This window comes from Thalassophryne amazonica, chromosome 15 (genome assembly GCF_902500255.1).
Source record: "Thalassophryne amazonica chromosome 15, fThaAma1.1, whole genome shotgun sequence".
NCBI classification, from domain to species: Eukaryota; Metazoa; Chordata; class Actinopteri; order Batrachoidiformes; family Batrachoididae; genus Thalassophryne; species Thalassophryne amazonica.
In genome coordinates this window covers 85,711,611-85,731,741 of record NC_047117.1, presented here as the reverse complement: position 1 = coordinate 85,731,741, position 20,131 = coordinate 85,711,611, and the positions used below count along the sequence as shown (strand labels likewise).

General features: G+C 42.7%; 2 protein-coding genes across 2 annotated transcripts in view; both read left to right on the top strand.

The window, feature by feature from the left end:
- LOC117526666 (mastermind-like protein 3) overlaps nt 1-9,858 on the top strand; it is a 117,178-nt gene extending 107,320 nt beyond the window's left edge. Inside the window, exons 2-5 of the mRNA XM_034188719.1 lie at nt 1,712-2,461; nt 4,603-5,538; nt 7,059-7,132; nt 9,633-9,858. Coding sequence (XP_034044610.1) covers nt 1,712-2,461; nt 4,603-5,538; nt 7,059-7,132; nt 9,633-9,858 — 1,986 coding nt within the window. The remainder of the gene's footprint in view (nt 1-1,711; nt 2,462-4,602; nt 5,539-7,058; nt 7,133-9,632) is intronic.
- A 3,732-nt stretch (nt 9,859-13,590) lies between these two features.
- LOC117526665 (mastermind-like protein 3) overlaps nt 13,591-20,131 on the top strand; it is a 129,652-nt gene continuing 123,111 nt past the window's right edge. Inside the window, 1 exon segment of the mRNA XM_034188718.1 lies at nt 13,591-13,704. Within this exon segment, the coding sequence (XP_034044609.1) occupies nt 13,591-13,704 (114 nt within the window).

The window sequence follows — 20,131 nt, the reverse complement described above, 5'->3', positions numbered from 1 at the left end:
AAACAAGACTGTGCCAGGCGGGTAACATACGCGTCAAAATTGAAGGAGTGATCGAACGTAACACCCAAGTTCCTCACTGCTGAGCAAACAAAAGGGGCCAGAGAACCAAGATTCCCAACCACAGTGGGAACAAACTCGTCAGGGCACAAACAAGGACCTCAGTCTTTGCTATATTTAAGGACAAATAGTTGGCCGCCATCCAGTCACCAATAACCTCAACACAGTTCTGAAGAGCAGATACCCTAGAGACCGTTTGAGGAGTGAATGAGATGTACAGCTGGATGTCATCCGCATAACAGTGGTAGGAGACATCTTTAAAACTACTCAAGACATGACCAAGTGGGAGCAAGTATAGAGCAAACATATAGGTCCCAGAACAGAACCCTGAGGCACACCACAGGATAGCATGGCAGAGGAGGACATAAATTTACCAGCAGCAACAGCGAAAGTCCTGTCTGAAAGATAAGATAAAAACCAGTCCAGAGCAGACCCAGAAATGCCCACCCAAGTCCTTAGTCTCTCAACTAAGACTCCATGATCCACCGTGTCAAAAGCTGCAGAGAGATCCAAAAGGACAAGCACAGAATATTCACCTGCATCTCTGCGCATTAAAATATCATTTGAAACTCTGAGAAGGGCAAAAACATCTATTGTAGCTCTCAGAAGCTAAGCAGAGTAGGTCCTGCCTGGTTAGTCCTTGGATTGGAGACCTCATAGGAAGACCAGGGGGTGTGCATGTTTGTCAGGAAGGGCATGCAGCAAAATCCCAATGCGGATCTCTACTCGCTCTGCTGTGGTGACCCTGAATAAAGACCCGGGGCAGCTGATAGACATGTGTATTTAACACCCTTGATAAATTAGTCTTTCAGCTCAAGGTTTAAAACTTCTCACTCCACTGCTCATCTTCTCTTTCCTGCTCTTTGCTTTCTTTGTCTGACTTCACCTCGTCTCCGCTCCCACCCTGGTCTATGATAGTGATTACCCAAACTGCCAGCCTGTCCTTGTTAGCACCCTGTCGTTATCTCAGCGCGAGCCAGTGAGACTGTGAGGTTTTGCTCTGAAGGGGCCACCTACAATAAGTCTAACATACGGTTTAAGATTTAGGTGGAGCAACTCATCTGCCCATTGGCTGATGATAATGATTGAGGGGAAACGCTGTGGATAAAGCAAACCTTTCTTTTGATCTTTACATTGCAGTATGTGTGTGTGTGTTTGGACTGTACAACATGCCATGCTCCATCTTTAAACCAATGCCGTGGCCATTATAACAGCCCAACTGAATCTATGTCCGTGAAACAATTTGACTTGATGACGTTTCGTTTTTGAGCACACCTCGACTCGTTCTTGATGTGTGTGTATGTGTGTGTGTGTGTGTGTGTGGACTGTACAACATGCCGTGCTCCATCTTTAAACAAACGCCGTGGCCATTATAACAGCCCGACTGAATCTATGTCCGTGAAACAATTTGACTTGATGACGTTTCGTTTTTGAGCACACCTTGACTCGTTCTTGATGTGTGTGTGTGTGTGTGTGTGTGTGTGTGTGTGTGTGTGTGTGTGTGTGTGTGTGTGATGAACAGACAGCCTGTTGCATTATTGATTTGGTACATCTTGTTCTTTGCACCATTGGAGTGCTGATACAACAGGAACGTTTTAATAGTGGTGACATGTACCATGTGGCCTAATCGATTTTCATTTTTCTTCTGTCACAGCTCCAGGAGACTGTAAAGAGGAAATTGGACAGTGCACGATCGCCCCTCAACGGAGACCAGAACGGGATCTGTGATGGAGGCAGCTACTCACCGACCCCCAAACGGGTACGGAAGGATGGCTCCAGTGGTCTGGACTCTTTAACTGGTCTCCCAAACAATGGCAGTAACAACAATGTTCCGCCAATCTCTCCTCTGCATCACCAAATGGACATTAAGCCTTTACTAGGTGGGGCAAATACTTCAGCTAGTAACAACACTACAAACAGCAATGGCAACCATGTGTCAAGCCGGACAACTGATGAGCTGGGAAAAAATGGTGGCAGCCATCTTCCAGATATGAAGCTAAATGGCTCATTGGACTTAGAGGACAGCTTTGGCCTCCTTAAAGACCTGAAACAGGAGCCACTGGATGATGGTGGTGGGATGGAGTCCTCGGATCCCCAGTCTCTATCTAATCAGAATAAGCTGTTCTCAGACATCAACCTCAATGATCAAGAGTGGCAAGAGCTGATTGATGAACTGGCCAACACTGTTCCAGAGGACGATATGCATGACCTCTTCAATGAGGACTTTGAGGACAAGAAGGAAGCAGACTTTGGCAGGCCGGCAAACAATCAGACACCAGGTCCGCAGGAAGGGACCGGGAACTCAACAATACCTACAGGGGGGGCAGCAGCAACAGCAGCTTTGCCTCCTCCTCCTCCTCAACCTTTACAGGGAAGACCACAGGTTCCGATTGGATCGCCCCAGGTCAGTACCCAGTTATTATGTGTTTCTATGACAGCCGTAGTCAGCTCATACTATGTTCAGTTAATGTCAACGGTCATCAACAGCATACCTGGAGATCACCTACCTGGCGTGTTTTCTATGTGTACCTGCTGCAACCACAGCTGATTAGTCAAATCTGGTGTTTGTTAGCTCTTGACTGGCTGAGCACACCTGACTCGGCTAATTAGCAGTGGGTGGAGCAGAGACAGTTGGAAAGCATGCAGGGCAGGTGATCACCAGATGTCCTGTCCCACTGGCTTTTTATGTTTTAGGTGTATGCAGCCGTGCACCTCGCAAGCAATGTGTGTGTGAGACAAAGCCCAAAGATGCAAAGTATTCCTATGTGCCTCCATGCTTGGAATAAATGGCAGAAAACTCTTTTTCCAAATTTACATGTGTTCACATAAGATTAACATTAGCTGAGGTAATTTCTGTGGTTCATTTTACAGAAGGTAAAAGGTGCTGAAATACTTACTGGCGTGGATGTGCATAGTCTGTAAAACTGACTGACATGGCATAATCAGACATGACCAGAAACTGAAGCGCTCCGTCAATAATTACTTCACCCCAACTTACCATATAAAACCTGTCCCATCTCAATAAATTATTCAATAAAGGATTTACCAATCAATCATACTATATTTCATGATGTGGTATATACGGATGTAGCAGATAATGACGGAGAAATTTGAGGCTTTGCGGAGGTGTCTGGAGGTGCTTGCCTGGATTCTGCTGTTGCAGATCCTTAGAAAAACAACAAAGGTTGTCTTTTATTTTGGTACATGGAAAAAGAGAAGCTTTTCATTGTCTCGTTTGTTTGGCAGGCCTCTTATAAACCACTGAAGGACCATACTGGTCACTGTGACCTTCAAACCCAAAGATGTATGAAGTTAAAAATACCTTTTTTATTACTGGAAATGTCTATGTATTTTTGGTAATCTAATATAGCACACTCTGGGATGAATCTCCCCTTGCTCCCCCCCCCAAAAAAAAAATCTGCATATTTTTGCTTTTATTTGCAGTTGAAAATGCCACGTAAGGTGTCAATAAGTGATTTTCTGTGAGCTGACAATGTTGCATTCAGTGCTGCCTGAAAAGTGTGAGAGAAGAGGTTTTTCTCAGCTGCAGTGTACTCAAGAGCAGAAGCTGAACATAGAAGAAAAGTTCAGACCTTGAATGGATTCTGTATTTTTAAAGAATGTACATTTGACCCAGAAGTCAGTGGGAGGAACAGCTCATATACCAACTGAAAGGAATCAGGGATGGAATCCTGGTTATTCCTCTATGTGTGTCAGTGTTTCCTTGAGTAAGATACTGAGCCACTCCTTGCCCCGTCCTGGGTATGATGTCAAACCTACATGTGGGTCTATGGATGGTCTCCAGCCTGTAGGATTCTCCCCATGAGGTTGGTGGTGGAGTTAGCAGTCACTGTAAAAACATTTGAGAACCACATGTGGGTAAGTTACTGGTGTCATCCCTATAAGGATGTGGCAAAATGCAACTACAGCACATGTTCCTCAGCCTGACCAGATGTTAGTTTGAGCTTTATTACACCCTCAAATGGTACCACATGCAGGGATATTGTTTTTTTTTTTTTCTGTGTGCATGAAATAACTCAAAGTTTTGATCCAGTCTGGACCAATCTTGGTAGAATGACTGAAGGTCAGCCAAGGACAAAGTGATGTGATTTTGAGAAAATTGGTTCAAAGTTAAGGTCATGGGCCAAGGTCAAAGTTGTGGCCCAATGCTTGTGTTTACAGGATATTTAGAAAGACTAGTTTGAGACAAAATGGTCAAAGATACCCCCATGGCTACTATTAAACATGTTATGAAGTCATGCATCGCCTTTCTTTTTGTTACATGACCTTTGACTTTGGATGACCTTAAAAGGTCAAATTCATCACCCACACGGTTTAACTCCTGAGAAAATGTCAAGGCCATGAAGAACCACATATTGCGGCATCACTGACTCACAATTCTTTGTGATTCAGTGATAAAGTTTTCAAAGTTGGAGTTGGAGCTAAAAGCAATAATGATTATGTTTATGATGTCATAGTTTCGTAACACATTACTAAATAATGATCCCAACAAGACGTGTCATTTGTTTTGTTTGTCTTCCTCAGGTCCGTCCCTCGTCGTCAGGCCCTCAGTTTGCCACCACTGCCAATGGCACACCTCCTCAGCAACCTTTGCAACAGTCTCCGGCTGTTGCCATGGCATCAGGTTCCCCATTACACAACTGTGTGGCTCGCTCTCCTCAGACCCCTACCCAGGCTCAGACACAAACGGTCTCTCGGCCTGGTAATGGATTTATGATGAACCCAGGGCCGAGGGTCAGTCAGGCAGGCACGGGACCTGGAGCGGCTGGAGTTGCTCCTGGAGGTCAACCAGTAGGGACGGTGACACCTGAACTGTCTCCAGCAGAGCAGCTAAAGGCAATGGCTGCTCAGCAGCGTGCTAAATTGCTGCAGCAGAAGCAACAGCAACAACAAGCAGCTAGCTGGTCCCCCGCAGGTGCGCCCACCAGTCCCTATAACTCTGGTCCCTTTAACCAGGACAAACCCAACAGTCCCATGATGTACCCACCGCAAGCCTTTAACACACCACAGGGGCCCCTAGTGGCTGGGATAGCCCCCAACAATGGGCCCAAAGCCCCCATGAACAACTACCTCCCTCACAACCACATGGGCATGATGGGACAGCAGCAACCAAACAGCATCAGCCAAAATGCCCTCTCCAAGCAACAACAACAAACAGCAGCCATGTTGTCCTACAACAACACCAAACCGCTGAGTCACTTCAGCGGCGGTGGGGTTGACCACATGGGCCAGAGGATGACTCCACCAATGGCAGGGAACAGTCAGGTCAAGAACCCCATGATGCCTCCATACATGGGTGGTGGGGGAGGCGGGGGCCAAGGGGCAGGTCCGGGCCAAACCCAGGGGCCAATCCCAGGACAGACCGCCCACCTGAGTGAGGAGCAGAAGAGGATGCTGCTGATGAAGCAGAAGGTGTTGAACCAAAACATGCCGTACAGCGCCATGCAGCCTCATGGGCAGGTAGGGGAGCCGTCTGCATTGTCAACTAACAGTCAAAAACGAAGTGTAGTCATCAGTTTTGTTCTGTTTTTGTTGGTACTTCAGTCCAGTAGGAAACTTTATTTTATTTTAGGTTTAGCTGCAAAGCCAGAATAGTTTTAAGACTCAAACGTTGTTATTGTCAGCCAAGTCTCAACCTCATGATTTCAAATGTTATTGGTTTTCTTAAAGGCACTGCCAACACATGGAAGGTCGGATGACTTCCACGGTATTACGTGACACACGGGGAAATTAGTTTCAACATTAGAACAAATAATCGCCTTACTCTTGGTAAATAATCGAACTGGTGACCAAAGACGATGACTGAATGCCTTTGGTAGTAGGTCTCTTTGGAGGATTCTTGGGTACCGTTGGAATGACTTTGCACCAAATGAGCAATTACCTGAGAATCACTTGCATGGTGAGGAAGCAATAGCTACAGCGTTTAGGCCATGTGGTGCTTTCTCTTGGGAATGATCCAGCACACAGGTGCCTCAGTGTTGAGGACCCCAATAGCTGGACAAAGCCAAGAACATGCCCATGTTTCATCTGGCTGCTTCAGATAGATGGCTACCTATGAGAGGTAGGGTTGGATTGGTTGTCAGCATTTAGGGTGATTTCCAGCATTGCGTGGCACCAGCACCCTTAATCTATCACAATAACTCAAACCCTAACCATCAGCCTAACCTGCTAAACCTAATCACAAGCAGAATAAGTCGAAGCAACATTGTGGCCTATTTTCCAGAAATCCGACCTTCAAGCAGGTTTGCGTGCGACATGGCAGTGCACCTTGTGCGTCAGAACAACAGCACTGACAGAGTGTCATTGTGTGACCTCGTGAGAACAATAAGTTTCAGATGACTCAACATATGATCCGAAAAAAGAGAATAAAGGTCCCTTTTATGCTGAAGCATTTGTTCGCTCTGCTCTGGAGGTTTCAGTCTAATTTTTCTATTTTTGACAATAAGTGGGACTCATTTTTTTTTTTTTTGGAATACATAAAATGTACAGTGGCAGTAGCCTTTAAAAGCAAATGAGAGATTATGGCATTCAGATTTCAGTTTCATAAATTCTTCCAGAGGTGCAGCCACAGAAAAGTAAAATGGCGCTAGTTGCCCCAGCAACAAGCCAGTGCTGGGAATAGGCATAGGAAAATGGCCTGTCGAGACTGTATTGATGTCTCTGCAACACAGGCAGCACTGACACACACAAGCACATACACACACACACACACACACACACACACACACACACACACACACACACACACACACACCACACACACACACACACACACACACCACACACACACACACACACACACACACACACACACACCAAAGCTAAACAGCTCCTTAGCTCATATCCCCAATCTGTCACAGCTGACTGATGGCTGAGATTGGACCACTAAGCTAAACTAGCTGCAAACCTTCCATGAGCAGTTTGTTGTCTCAACCTCGCCAGCAGCCAGCCTGCTGTGGCCGCGCCTGTGATTCCGTCAGGTGTCAGGTGTCCCTAACAACGTCCCAGAGGGAGGCGCTGAAGGAGGTGTGGACGGACTGTACCTCAAACACAAGTGAACGCGCACAACCCTTTAGGATTTTTTTTTCTTCCCCTCGTGGTTTTGCTTATTATCTCTGGGTTTTTATGTTGTTGACGGTGGAAAGTTGTGCTGGTACGTGTGTGCTTGTTGATGCACGCAGGAGACGTGTTTCTCAGTGTTGTCTCCTGTCCTTCTTGCCCTCTCCTGTTTTCATGTTATAGCTGCATTCACTCAGTCATCTCCTGCTCCCCTTTGATCTGTTTGTCTTCTGTCCTGCTCCTCCTGCACCCCCGCGCTCAGACAGAGACACTCAGCACCAACGAAGGAGCAGATTTATTTATACGGGACCTTTGTGGCTGCTGCCTGAAGGACTGTGTGTTTCTGTGCATGAGTGGGTGTGAAATACGTGCACATATGTGTTTGTTTCATAGATTTTGGAGGGTGGTAGGGGGTGCGGGGTGGAGAGATTTATTTGCGTGCATGCAGAAGAATTGGAGACCAGGAAGAGAGTGGAGAGGAATGTGCAGAAAAGAAAGCACAGGCTAAAGAAGCTGCAAAAACGCAAAAAAAATTCATTGCACAAAGATCATCAAGAGAGAATCAAGTACCTGCAAAGTGAGAAATGCAAAAGTAGTGTCTGACTAGCATTTGTGTTGCAGCCATGTACAGTAATTAGTAAGTGAATTTGTAGTAACACTATTTTACAGAATGAAATAGTGCAGTGTTCTGTGTTAAAGCAGCAATAACAACATAACGTAGCAGCATGTTGTGATCTAGAGCCATGTTCCTGAAATCACAGTGTTTTCCGACTCAAGACAAACCTGAGAAGAACTGTACAGAAACTGAAGTATCTGTACCCAGATTACACATAACATCAGTCCTAAAACTGAACCAACAGTCAGTAGTCATGTGCTAGATTTATCCAGCGTGGATTTCTGGATCCTTTCCGGATACTGTAAATATTTGGACGCTGTATTGGAGTTAAAAAAATGGTGAGCTCAGGAACACTACTGGCCTGTAAGGCAATGGAACATGTGGATGACGGTGGAATTAATTTTCAGGTGAAGCGGTCACTTCACGACCGATGGCCAGATCAAAAACACCCTCTAAAACAGGGGTGGGCAATCATGTGCCATGAAGGGCCGAGACACTGCAGGTTTTCCTTACAACCAGTCACCTCAGGTGATTCCATTAATGATCAGGTGTTTATGTTCAGGGGAGAAGCCCATCAGCAATCCACTTGCTGAGGTGATTGGTTGCAAGGAAAACCTGCAGTGTCTCGGCCCTCGCTGCCCACCCCTGCTCTAAAAGGTAATAATGTCTGGATATCCAAGTTAATATTCAAGAGGAAACGTCAAAAGAGTGGCAGAAGACAGAGTTTAAACCTTAGTCTACGAAGTAGAGTTAAATGTGCCGTACACCACACCATGATAGGATGTGATACTGCCATATGATGCATAAACATAACTCAAAGGTATATTACTGGAGAACCACATAATAACAATGTTTGTGTTATAGTGTGTGCCCATGTGCTCTGTTCTGTGCGACGCAGGATGAGGGCGGGAGCTGCAATCCAGGTTGGTCCTGTCTGTGGTTAGTGCAGAGTCTCAGGATGACAAAGAAAATAATCTTTGTGCATATTATGAGCCACTATAGTGTGTGCACAAGATGCAATTTATTTGCACAATTTGATTAATTAGTTTGTGCGTTTAATTATTTCGTGATTGAGATGCATTCGCTGCACTTTGGCAACCGTCTGCATTGTTTCATAAACTGTTTGGTAGATAACAAAGCGTGAGAGGCTCCAGTGACAGCTGTGACTGGCTGATTGGCCGCAGTTATCACCACACTCGCTGTCGTGTCAGTGCTGATGCAACACATGCACCAGGCCTTGCACCTTTGCCCAAACTGTGGAATTCCTAAGCCCCTACTCAAATTTAAAATCAAGAGTTTACCCTAAAAATGGCATCCTCTTGTTACAGTACATTTCATCTGGACCCAAAGTCTTCACGAGCAAAAACTACTACTACTAATATAATAATATAGTTGTCATTGTACATACATACATACATACATACATACATCACAATTTGTCCTCTGCATTTAACCCATCCTAATTACAGTTAGACACAACCCAACCACTAGGAGCAGTGGCAACTCCAGATGGAGAGATGCTGCCTTGGTCAGGGGCAGAGAAAGGAGCAGACCCTAAATAAGCATGTTTTTCATCTATCTGGCGTAGTTCGTATTTTGTTGTCGTTTTCACCCATGTGATATTAAGTTCAGCATAATCAGACTCAAGATTTGTCAAGATTCATTAGCCAAACCGTCATGTACTGCAGTTCGCCATGGTCCTTGGCTGTTTGGCTTGAACATTGCCCAATCCACCATATAGTCATGACACCAGCCACGATGCTGACATTACCACAACCCTGACAAAACATCAGCAAGGATCACCACAAACAGTCACAGCATGGATCTGCGATGTCATGAATACAGTAGGATGACTCCTATGAGACCCGTCTTATTACAGAAGGGTTTGCGGCGACATGATCGAGCTGTATAAACACAACAAGGCTATCCATCAAGTCAAATCAACCTACGTCAAACTGAACAACAGCAACACCAGAGGGAATGACAAGAACCTAGTCAAGAACATGCCTCCAGGAGGTAGTAGCTACACCAAGTCTGAATGCCTTCAAATCAAGATCGGACAAGCACTGGGCCAAATATCGCTTCTGTCTCCAATCGTTGCATGAGAATTTCAGAACCGAAACTAGCTGTATAGAAGTGCGGAATCTTATAGCAGGTTTCTAAGATTGAACATAGAAAAGATGATATGTATGTATGATTCTCTGTTTTACTTTTTTGATTTTAGTTATTGGTCGTATGGTCAAAGTAGATGGTCACCCCTGTGAATCTGGTCTGCTTTAGATTTCTTCCTACAGTCAAAAATGCCCATGGGAGTTTTCCTTACCAATGTTGAATATGTAGTTGCTTTGGGCTGTTGGGTTACAATTTACCCTTTAAAGTTGATCACAGATGTGATTAGCCACAGGAAATAAAGCCAATCTCCTGTTCTCTATGTGTCCGGAGACATCTCGGACCTTATAGTATCTTGACAAGTCTGTGGCGTACGGTCTGAAACACATCGTGTAAATCAATTTGGGGCATGTCCGACTCATTTGCGTGATTTTGAGGGCGTGTAATCTGTGAGCAAAATTGGGTGCTGCCAACAACTGAATAACTCAATAATGGGCTTGTTTTAAAATAAGATGTGTAACTTGATATCTGATTAATTTAATTAAATAACAAAAAAGTCACTTTTGATTTTTGGTTTGGATATTTCCTTTACATTTTCTGCTGACCAGCTGATGAGCAGAAAAAAGAAACAAACGCGACATTGTTATCAGTACTGTAGGGGGCCTAAAACCTTTATTCAAACTTAATACAACAAACCAACATGCTTTATTCAGAAGTAATCAAGACCATATTTTGGTTCATTTACCTCTCTGCTTCTCATCGATGAGAATATCATGATGTCTGGTGCAGTTTTTAAAATTTCTGATGGATCTAAACAAAAACAAAACAGTCTGTATACAGTATCTTCACTGGAAGATCAGAAGTGTTTGTGTTTGGCCACATGCAGTTAAAACTGAGCTGTACGGCCCCCCAGTGTACGGTACACAGACTGGCAGGCTTTCTCTCTCTCTCTCTCTCTCTCTCTCTCTCTCTCTCTCTCTCTCTCTCTCTCTCTTTCTCTCTCTCTCACACACACACACACACACACACATGGATCGCTAAATGGTTTCTTTGTTTGAACCTTCCTCTTGTCACCTTCACTCTGTCTTTTTTTCTGTCCATCTCATGACCCGTAAATGGACATAACATAACTTTAAAGTTTAAAATAGTCTGTCTTGTCTTCACTCTTATAATATTACAGTTATTTTCACTGAAACGTGGGCCTGATGTGTCCGGAAACACTCCGGATTGAAAATATAAATACATATAAATATAAACTAGGGGTGCCGGAAAAAAATCGATTCACATCCGAATCGTGATTCTTATTTATTACGATTCTGAATCAATCCAAATGTTCAAGAATCGATTTTTAAAAAGCATTTTTTTAAAACATTTTCTTGCGTACTCACTGCATATACTGTTTGTCAGGCAACGGCTTCTGTATTACAGCATCCCCACGAGGGGAGGGTCTGGCGTAGTAGTAGTATAGTGGCTGCAGCTTAGCATGGCGGATGAAGAGCTAATTCAGCGAGCACCGTCTTTGCTGAAGGCAAATGTTTGAGCGCATTTTGGATTTTTATATTTGCTGCGTAAGAAGGAGCTTGACATGACTCATGCAGTGTGCAAAATCTGCAAAATGAAAGTCAAGTACTTCGGAAACACTTCAAATCCGCAAGCCCACATGCGACGCCATGACCTGGAGCTAAAAGGAGCGGAGCAGCGGTATCTGCCAATGACTGACCAGCGTTTCACTAAACTGCCATCCAACTCTGAACGAGCAAAGCAGATGAGTAAATTTACATCTAGAATCACTTCATTAACCTTGTTAAACATAAACATTTTTAAGTAATATAACTATTTCTCAGAGCTCTTTGAATCAAAAATCAATTCTGAATCAAATCGTCACCCCAAGAATCGGAATCAAATTGAATCGTGAGTTGTTGTACGATTCATATCCCTAATAAATACAGTTGTCTGGGTGCTTATCCGCCATCTTGGAATATGTTTTCCACCAATTAACGTACGTCACACCGCCGTCACACTGCCTTCACTTGGATTGGCAGTTGCCATGTCACAATGCTCAGCATAATTTATATATGCTTGTGAGTGTAACTGATATAATGATTATATGGCTACGATGCTACGCGCGCTCTGATTGACTGATTTTGTTACCTTGACAATTGGACCGGCTCGCGTATCACATTTGTTAGAAGCCACAAAGCTAAAAACAAAGTCAGACATGAACATACTCCATAAATAGCTAAACAGCATCTGAAATAACACACAGATTGAAAGCCTTCGAGCTAACGACCGGACAATCTGTTAGCATGTTCTTCACAGAGGTGAAGCAAGTGAACAGATCTGACTATGAGCACAAAACCGTCAGCAGCTTTCATATTCGGGCGATACCGTAAGATCACGTGTTTATATATATATATATATATATATATATATATATATATATATATATATATATATATATATATATATATATATATAACAGCCATATAATAAACAATTATTAATCTCGCTTGCTCTGTCTGTACGGGAAAATATCAGGTCGAGGTGTTGACAGTTCGGCCTGAGCGTTAGCGAGGTCCGTACAAAAAACACCCAACAAGTGTATATGTTTTACGCATATCCACCTGCAGTTTGCAGTTGGTATTGTAGGTGGCGGTACTGCAGCTTTATGTACATTACCGCAAGCTAGTCAAGACAGAAGAACTACATGTTGTTTGCTTATTTGTTTTCAAGAAGACCAAACATTTTCACATAAATTATAGCAGGATTTACCGTAACATTTTTAAAAATGTTTTTTGTTGATTCCACAGTGTAGCAGTTTAGCTAGGCTTTTTTTTTTAATTGCACATACCCGCCAGTAGGTGACGTTGGAACTCTGTGTGGGGCTATTTTGAACAAGAAGACTTTGTTCACTGCATGAACGATGCTAAACGGAAATACGGCAGAGCCGCCAGCTCTGACTGTGGCGCCTGAAGCGCGGCTTTGTGAGGGGCAAAGGGTCTATGTGTTAACAAATCACCGTATAAACATATTGATACGTGTCCGCTTGTATTGATAACCTATTGAGAAACGTTTTTGAGTGAATACATTGAGTCTGACGACATTGATGACGGTCCTGCTGCTCAAACCTCCTCCAGTTGGGTAGAACTCTGGTGAGACTCTGAAGTCTCTCCGACTCAACTATGGAGTGGTGTGTGTGTGTGTGTGTGTGTGTGTGTGTGTGTGTCTCCACAGTTCTCTCACAGCAGTTCACTTCCAGCAGGAACAAGTTTAAACACAGTTTTCAAACCTCGGTGACAATGTGAGACTGAAAACCGAAACTGAAACTCCTGACAAATGCCCGCTGTTTGAAGCTCCTGCCATGATTTGCTGGTCACTCAGTCCTGACACTCAGCTGGAGCTTTGTTTTAACAAGATGAAACGGGAGAGCGAGGAAAGAGGAAAATGTGAGAAAGATGGCCGAGATGAACAGATGGAATATTTTGCTGTCACCGGAGTTGCTTTTGTGTGTGAGACCTTTGATGGTTACATCTTTGTTCTGAAATATTTCCGAATGCTTCACCGGGTTTCAAGTTGAATCGAATTTGGATGAGATGTATGTTAGTTTGTCATTTATTTATATATATATATATATATATATATATATATATATATATATCTATATATATATATATATAAAATTTTTGTAAGACATGTCGCTCTTAACGTGAAAGAGATATGAATTCTATATGACACTCAAGTGTTACAGAGAGGTAGGCAAACAGGAGATAGAAGAGAGGGAGAACAGGAAAGGAGGAGGAGAGGAAGAGGAGGATGCAGTGCACAAAGCAGCAGAGCAGCAGGTTGCTATAACACAGCACCTTAGTGGCTTCCGTCTCTCTCTCTCTCTTTCAACTCTCTCTCTCTTTCTCTCTCTCTGATCACCCTCTAATCGTTTGCTCCCCGCTGTCATTTGGTGTGCTATGCCTTTCCATCAAGCCACCTATCCCCACCCCACCGCCCCTCTGCCCCCCCCCTCCCTTTTCTCTCCTTCACCCTCTCTCACCCTCTCCATCTTCATATTCTGGTAGCTCCTCCACTCAAAGCGAAAAGACCATCTGCCTGACAAATACATTCGTTCTCAGCCCGTGTGCCTGTCTGACGGACTCTCTCGCTCTCTCTCTCTCTCTCTCTCTCTCTCTCTCTCTCTCTCTCTCTCTCTCCTGTGGGAGCAGACACAGGAGGAGCAGCCAGCAGGTGTTTATGTCAAAGAATACAAAGAAGATGCAGGAGGGGAAAATAGCCCCCCACAGAAAAACCCCACTCTGCTCTTTTTACATCCTCTCGTCATTATTCATTTCTTCTCTTCTGCTCTGGCTCAGAAGTGATCTCCATTAAGCTCCTTCAAAATTCTTTGTCTCCAACTCATGACACGTTCCTGTTTGTCCCATCATTTCCAATTCTTTTTTTTTTTTTTTTGTTTTGTTGTTTTTGCTTAACCTCTGTCAGGTTATGTGATCACTCATACATTTGCTGTCAAATCCTGCAGGTGGAAATTTTTTTTCCTCCTTGAATTGGTTTCTTTAACAGTGTTGAATTTGTTCTCAAAATTTTTTTTTAAATATTTGATGCCATCAGCTAGTTTGTTACAGTGCTAATAATTAGGATTATAATTAACACAGATTAATGACATTTAAATCTGCAAACTATTTGGAGCCCGCTGCGCCTTTTTTTTGTTCATAATATTGAAATATGTTTGTCAGCATTCAATTAAACAGGTTTAATGGCGTTCAGTTTTTTGGTGGAGTTTGTCTTCCTGGAAATTTGCATAGGAGTTAAAATGCATATTGCCTCCACATTTCTGTGATTAAGGACCTTGCCCAGAGGGCCCTTAGGATTTTCTGGTTGGATTTGGAATTTGAACTGAGGATCCTTGAGATTGAAGCCCACCATCACCTCCCCTGAAGAATCTCTTAATGGTACCAACCCTGGAAAAACATGCTGGTTGATCCCTAGAAGTAACATGCAGGGCCCTATCTTGATGATCTGTGGCATGTGGTCTAAACCACATAGCACAAGTGCATTTGGGGCGTGTCCAACTCCACTATGGTAATTACATGCAGAGTGCAAAAGTGTTGTGTTTAGTCACTTAATTAGTCAAGGGCATGCTGTAGGCATAACATGAATTACACACATCAGTGTGCCATCTGTCACTCTTGTTAAGATGAATGCACCAACATCTGGTGCTTTGCTGTTTAGATGGCAGACTCAGAAGTGAGATTTTTTGTCCTGATGAGTTCATGGATCTGGGTGCATAGTTTCAGAGGAGGAAAACAAACTTACAGGAGCTGCCAGCCAAGCTCCCTGGGGTGAAGCATTGCAGCAGTGCAAAAATGTGATATAAATTAGAGTTATCAGAGTTTTGCATTTCCCAGTAGATTTGCCTTTTTATTTCATAGTTCATTTTAGTTTCCATTTCAGTCGTGTGCAGAGTGTTTGTGAGTCAAGACCGCCTATGTCAGGTGTTAACAGGGAACCACAGATTTTTGTTGGTCACAGTTGCTTTCTGCTTGCTCAAGACAGCAATGCACAAAAATCATGCAAGACCACGCCCCTTTTCAGACCAACAAGCTAGGGCGTAATTTTGGGTAGGGACCTAGGGTCACGTCCCTACCAATATTCAGCCCCCTGCTGTGTAATCACGACCAATAAAACCGCTGTCCTCCATTATTATGGCACATAAAGGGTTAATGTATGCCACTAGCTCGAAGCCCCCCTCTTTAACGTAGATATCCTTGTCTGATTAGCAGTGATGCAGGTCTAATCTGACCACTTTTTTTAGTAACGGTAATCTCGTCCTCACCCTCTTAAAGCACAGTGACAGCAGCACAGCCTGCACTGAGCTTTACAAAGACATTTTTATGCTTTTTTTCTCCGAGCTGCTCCGTATCTTCTGCTAAAAACAGCTGATCCTCCGCGACGTGTCAACAACTAACACTATTTTCCACTCAAATGCACCTAAACCTCTCTTTCTGAGGATCACATGATGTGAAAATGCAATAAAACTTTCTTACCTGTAAATCTGGTCAGGTTTTCCTGCATAAATAAATAAAAGCAGGGGCGAATCCAGATAGATGGGGGCGTGGGCAAGGATGTCCCCCCCCCCCACAACACCCTAGATTAAAGGTCCAGTTTTGAAGCCTTTTTTACTACAACTACTAATACTACTTAAAAATAATATATTTCAACAAGTAAAATGTTTAGAGAGAATTTAAATGTTAGAAAAATGTAAGAATTAATTTAATAGTTACATTTATAAACAGTGTAGGTTAGAAGTTGCAAGTTTTACTGTTACAGTGCTGTCAACAGTTAAATATGAGGTCAGAAAGAGGTCTTTATTTTACTTTTATAAACAAGTATTTATTTGCATTGAGCCAAGAAAGGGTGACTATAAAGTGAGTTGAGGTGGCAGAGGGTTGTTGTCAGCAGCTGGGGAAAGTAACCAAGAAAGTAACTAGTAATCTAACTTAGTTACTTTTCCAATTGAGTAATCAGTAAAGTAACTAAGTTACTTTTTCATGGAGTAATCAGTAATCAGTATTGGATTACTTTTTCAAAGTAACTGTGGCACACTGCTGATTAGCTACCCGTTTCTCGCTAACTTGGTTGGCTATCCCACTTGTCACTCCAAGCAGCACACTTCCCCAGTGGCCAAACCGCCCATTCGACCCCCGTCCCCCCTGCCCCTATCTCTCTCTCTTGAGCTAGACTTCGGTGATATTTGGTAATGGATGACGGCCCCCCTCCCAAGAAACGAGATATTCGTTCATTCTTCACAGTCAGGAATGTAAGTGCAGGGTCTCCGTCAAGCTTTAAAAACTAAGCAAAATCCCTTTCATGAATGGAAACCCTTCTTAAAAGCATTAGGCTTCTTCTGCTCTTTAGGCACTAGGCAGGTTTTAGCAACGTGGCAGGATGCATCGTTAGAGCTAGGCTACTGCACAGTTGCAGGGAACTTATTAAAAGACTGTGCGGGCGGACACAATAACAGACAGACAAACGGGAATCGATTCATTCACGAATAGGGATGGATATCGAGAACCGGTTCCTTTCAGGTATCGTTAAGAAATGATTCGATCCACCGACATCAATAAGCTTTTTGCTTAACGATTCTGTTAAGCGGTCCTTCAGAGTGGCCGTTATTTTGGGGGTGTTTGTCAGGAAATGATAATTTCTCTACATTGATTACGGACCCTGCAGTGGGTCCATAATCAGCTTTTCTTCAGCGCGGCTTTGCTTTGAACCTTGAACCAGTCGAAGCAGTGGTTCGCAGATTGAAACAGTGCTTCGATTGCTTCGTTTATTCTTTCTTTCTTTCGCTTAATTTTCCCCCGCTAAAACCCTAAAGAACATACGTCTGTGAGTATTATTTACCTTTTTTATATTAAACCGACTTGTTATGGTCTTCTGAAACAGTTGATGTATTTTATAACTTAAAAACGGGAGCGATGCTAATGCATTAGCATGTCTATGGCATTTTCAATGTTAAAAATTAGCATTAAGCAGTTGCAGCTGTCATCATGTTCGGGTGCATTTGTTTTCAAATTGTAATTTTTTAAATTTATTTTTGTTATAATTATAATCTAATGATTTATATACAATATATACTTATTATATACAGTTTAGAGAAAGAGACAAACCTGAATAGAAACACAACAGAAAATATAAAACCAACTAACAATGAACATACATTAATACATACATACAGAAATAAATAATTGTTTCCTGTGAACACCTAGTGACTCTTCCACCTCCATTTCATCCCTGTTTTATTTAAGTTTAATGACAGTTTGTTTCGGTCAAACCATATTGTCAATGTGTTAATTTCTTCAGTGATTCCTCCAGAACTATCTGCCAAACTAGAAAACTGCTGCATCCTAGTAAGAGCAGAATACTACTGGAAGAATTTGAATAAGGAAGTTGGGTTTTTTTCTCAATAAATGGATGCTGCACTCACTGCAGTTTATTGTCTGGAATAGTCCTAGATTGCATTTCACAGCTTCTAGAATTCATTTTCCATGCAGGTGGTGTTGGGGGGGTAATTTTGGGTTTCAGCTTTTTTTGTTTTTCATCACTTTTGTGCAGATTAAAGTTACTAACTGGGACTCCTGTCTTTGTTGCGAGAAAGAACAAGAATCGTCCTCCGTTCTGTTCACACAGCTCCAAATGGTGCCGGCTCTCTGCCAAGTCAAGTTAGAATGATAGAGTCCAGTCGAATTAATAACTTCAAAGCGAAACACCGTTTGTTTATTTTTATTTATGTCCAGAGATCAAGGATACAGTGACCAATTTCATATTTATTTACTTTAAGACTCAATGAAATACATAGAAAACCTGTAAAGCCTACTTTTAGTACAAAATTCACAAGAGGTATCGATAAGGAATTGGATCGATAAGCAGAATCAATAATGGCATCGATATCGATAAAATCTTATCAATACCCATCCCTATTCACGAACGTCACAACACTAGCAGATAGGGTCATTGCAATACTTCGTGTTAAATAGCCATCCTCGATGAATTCAATTTAAATGTATAGCTGGAGCAATGTTGGGTTAGTTGCTTTGCTCAAGGTCACTCCAGTCATGGATGGAGGTGTAAGGAGAGGTAAGGTTGGGATTTGAGCCTGCAACCCTGTGATTGAAAGACCAAATCCCTAACCATTGGGATGGCTCGTTTCCTATAACATCTGCATGACATGAACTTATGATTGGTAATGCAAAAAAAAAAAATCTTTGTCTTGGAGCACTTTTGTGTCCCCACCAATATCAAAATCAAAGTTACTCCCTTGCCAACAAGCCAAAAATGAATGCAGTTGTATTTGCAACTTATGCAGTGTGGGATATCGTGTGATAATGACGGCTGCATGGGTTGTACAGTAACAGCGATACTTGCGCCATGCTGCTTTGCGTCACGTTGAAGAAAAGGCCCCAAAAGTTCCTGAATGTTCCGTTTCACCTTTGCACATCTTTGTTTTCCAAATTGTAAAGAAAATGCATAATTTTTTTAATTTTTTAAATTTTTTTTTTTTTTTTTTTTTTTGTAAAATGACACATGGTTCTTTCACTCTCCCTTGCCAGAACTTTTTTCTTTTTCTTATTTGTCTGTATAAATCTTGTTAACCTTATAGCACCACAGTGGTCCTGAAATGGCTTTGTGCCCCTACATTGAGAACTGCTGGCGCAGTCTATGACTTGGTGACTCATTCTTACAGAACTGAACAAATACAACCACAGTCCAGCTTCCAACCAGATATCGCTCTAAATTTTGTTTCTGTGTTTCATCCAGAAGGTTGAGCTGGTAATGATGTTTTATAGGTGGGCGTGTGCATGTGCGGGTGGCTGCTGGAGTTCACACCACCTGGATAATTATGGGAGTTTTTTATTGGTGGGCTTGGAAAGGCGAGTCTGTTATTATCATAAACATGAGTCACTGGCATTTAGGGAAAGCCTGTAACACACTCACACCCACACACCGGAGAGCTGAATTATTTAAACCTATTGATTGGGAGACCACACACACACGTGCACGTGTGCACACATGTACTATAGTTAGTGTTCACCATGCCATAAAGATAATTAGGCTGAGTGTCAATCACTGCAGCAAATACACCTGACAGTTTCTTCTCGTCTATGTATGCAAACACACAACTAAGTGAGGAGGTGGTGGTGGGGGGACCAACACAATACAAAACGATGCTTTGTCATGTGGTTTGGTTGTGCACGTGCTAGTTTGAGCAAGTCCCCTCAACGTCTGAACACAGTTTTGAATATACAACCCCAATTCCAATGAAGTTGGGACGTTGTGTAAAATATAAATAAAAACAGAATACAATGATTGCAAATCCTCTTCAACCTATATTCAATTGAATACACCACAAAGACAAGATATTTAATGTTTGAACTGATAAAGTTTATTGTTTTTGTGTAAATATTTGCTCATGTTGAAATAGATGCCTGCAACACATTTCAAAAAAGCTGGGACAGTGGTATGTTTACCGCTGTGTTACATCACCTTTCCTTCTAACAACACTGAATAAGCGTTTGGGAACTGAGGACACTAATTGTTGAAACTTTGTAGGTGGAATTCTTTCCCATTCCTGCTTCATGTACGACTTCAGTTGTTCAACAGTCCGGGGTCTCTTTTGTCATATTTTGTTCTTCATAATGCACCACACATTTCAGTGGACGACAGGTCTGGACTGCAGGCAGCCAGTCTAGTACCCGCACT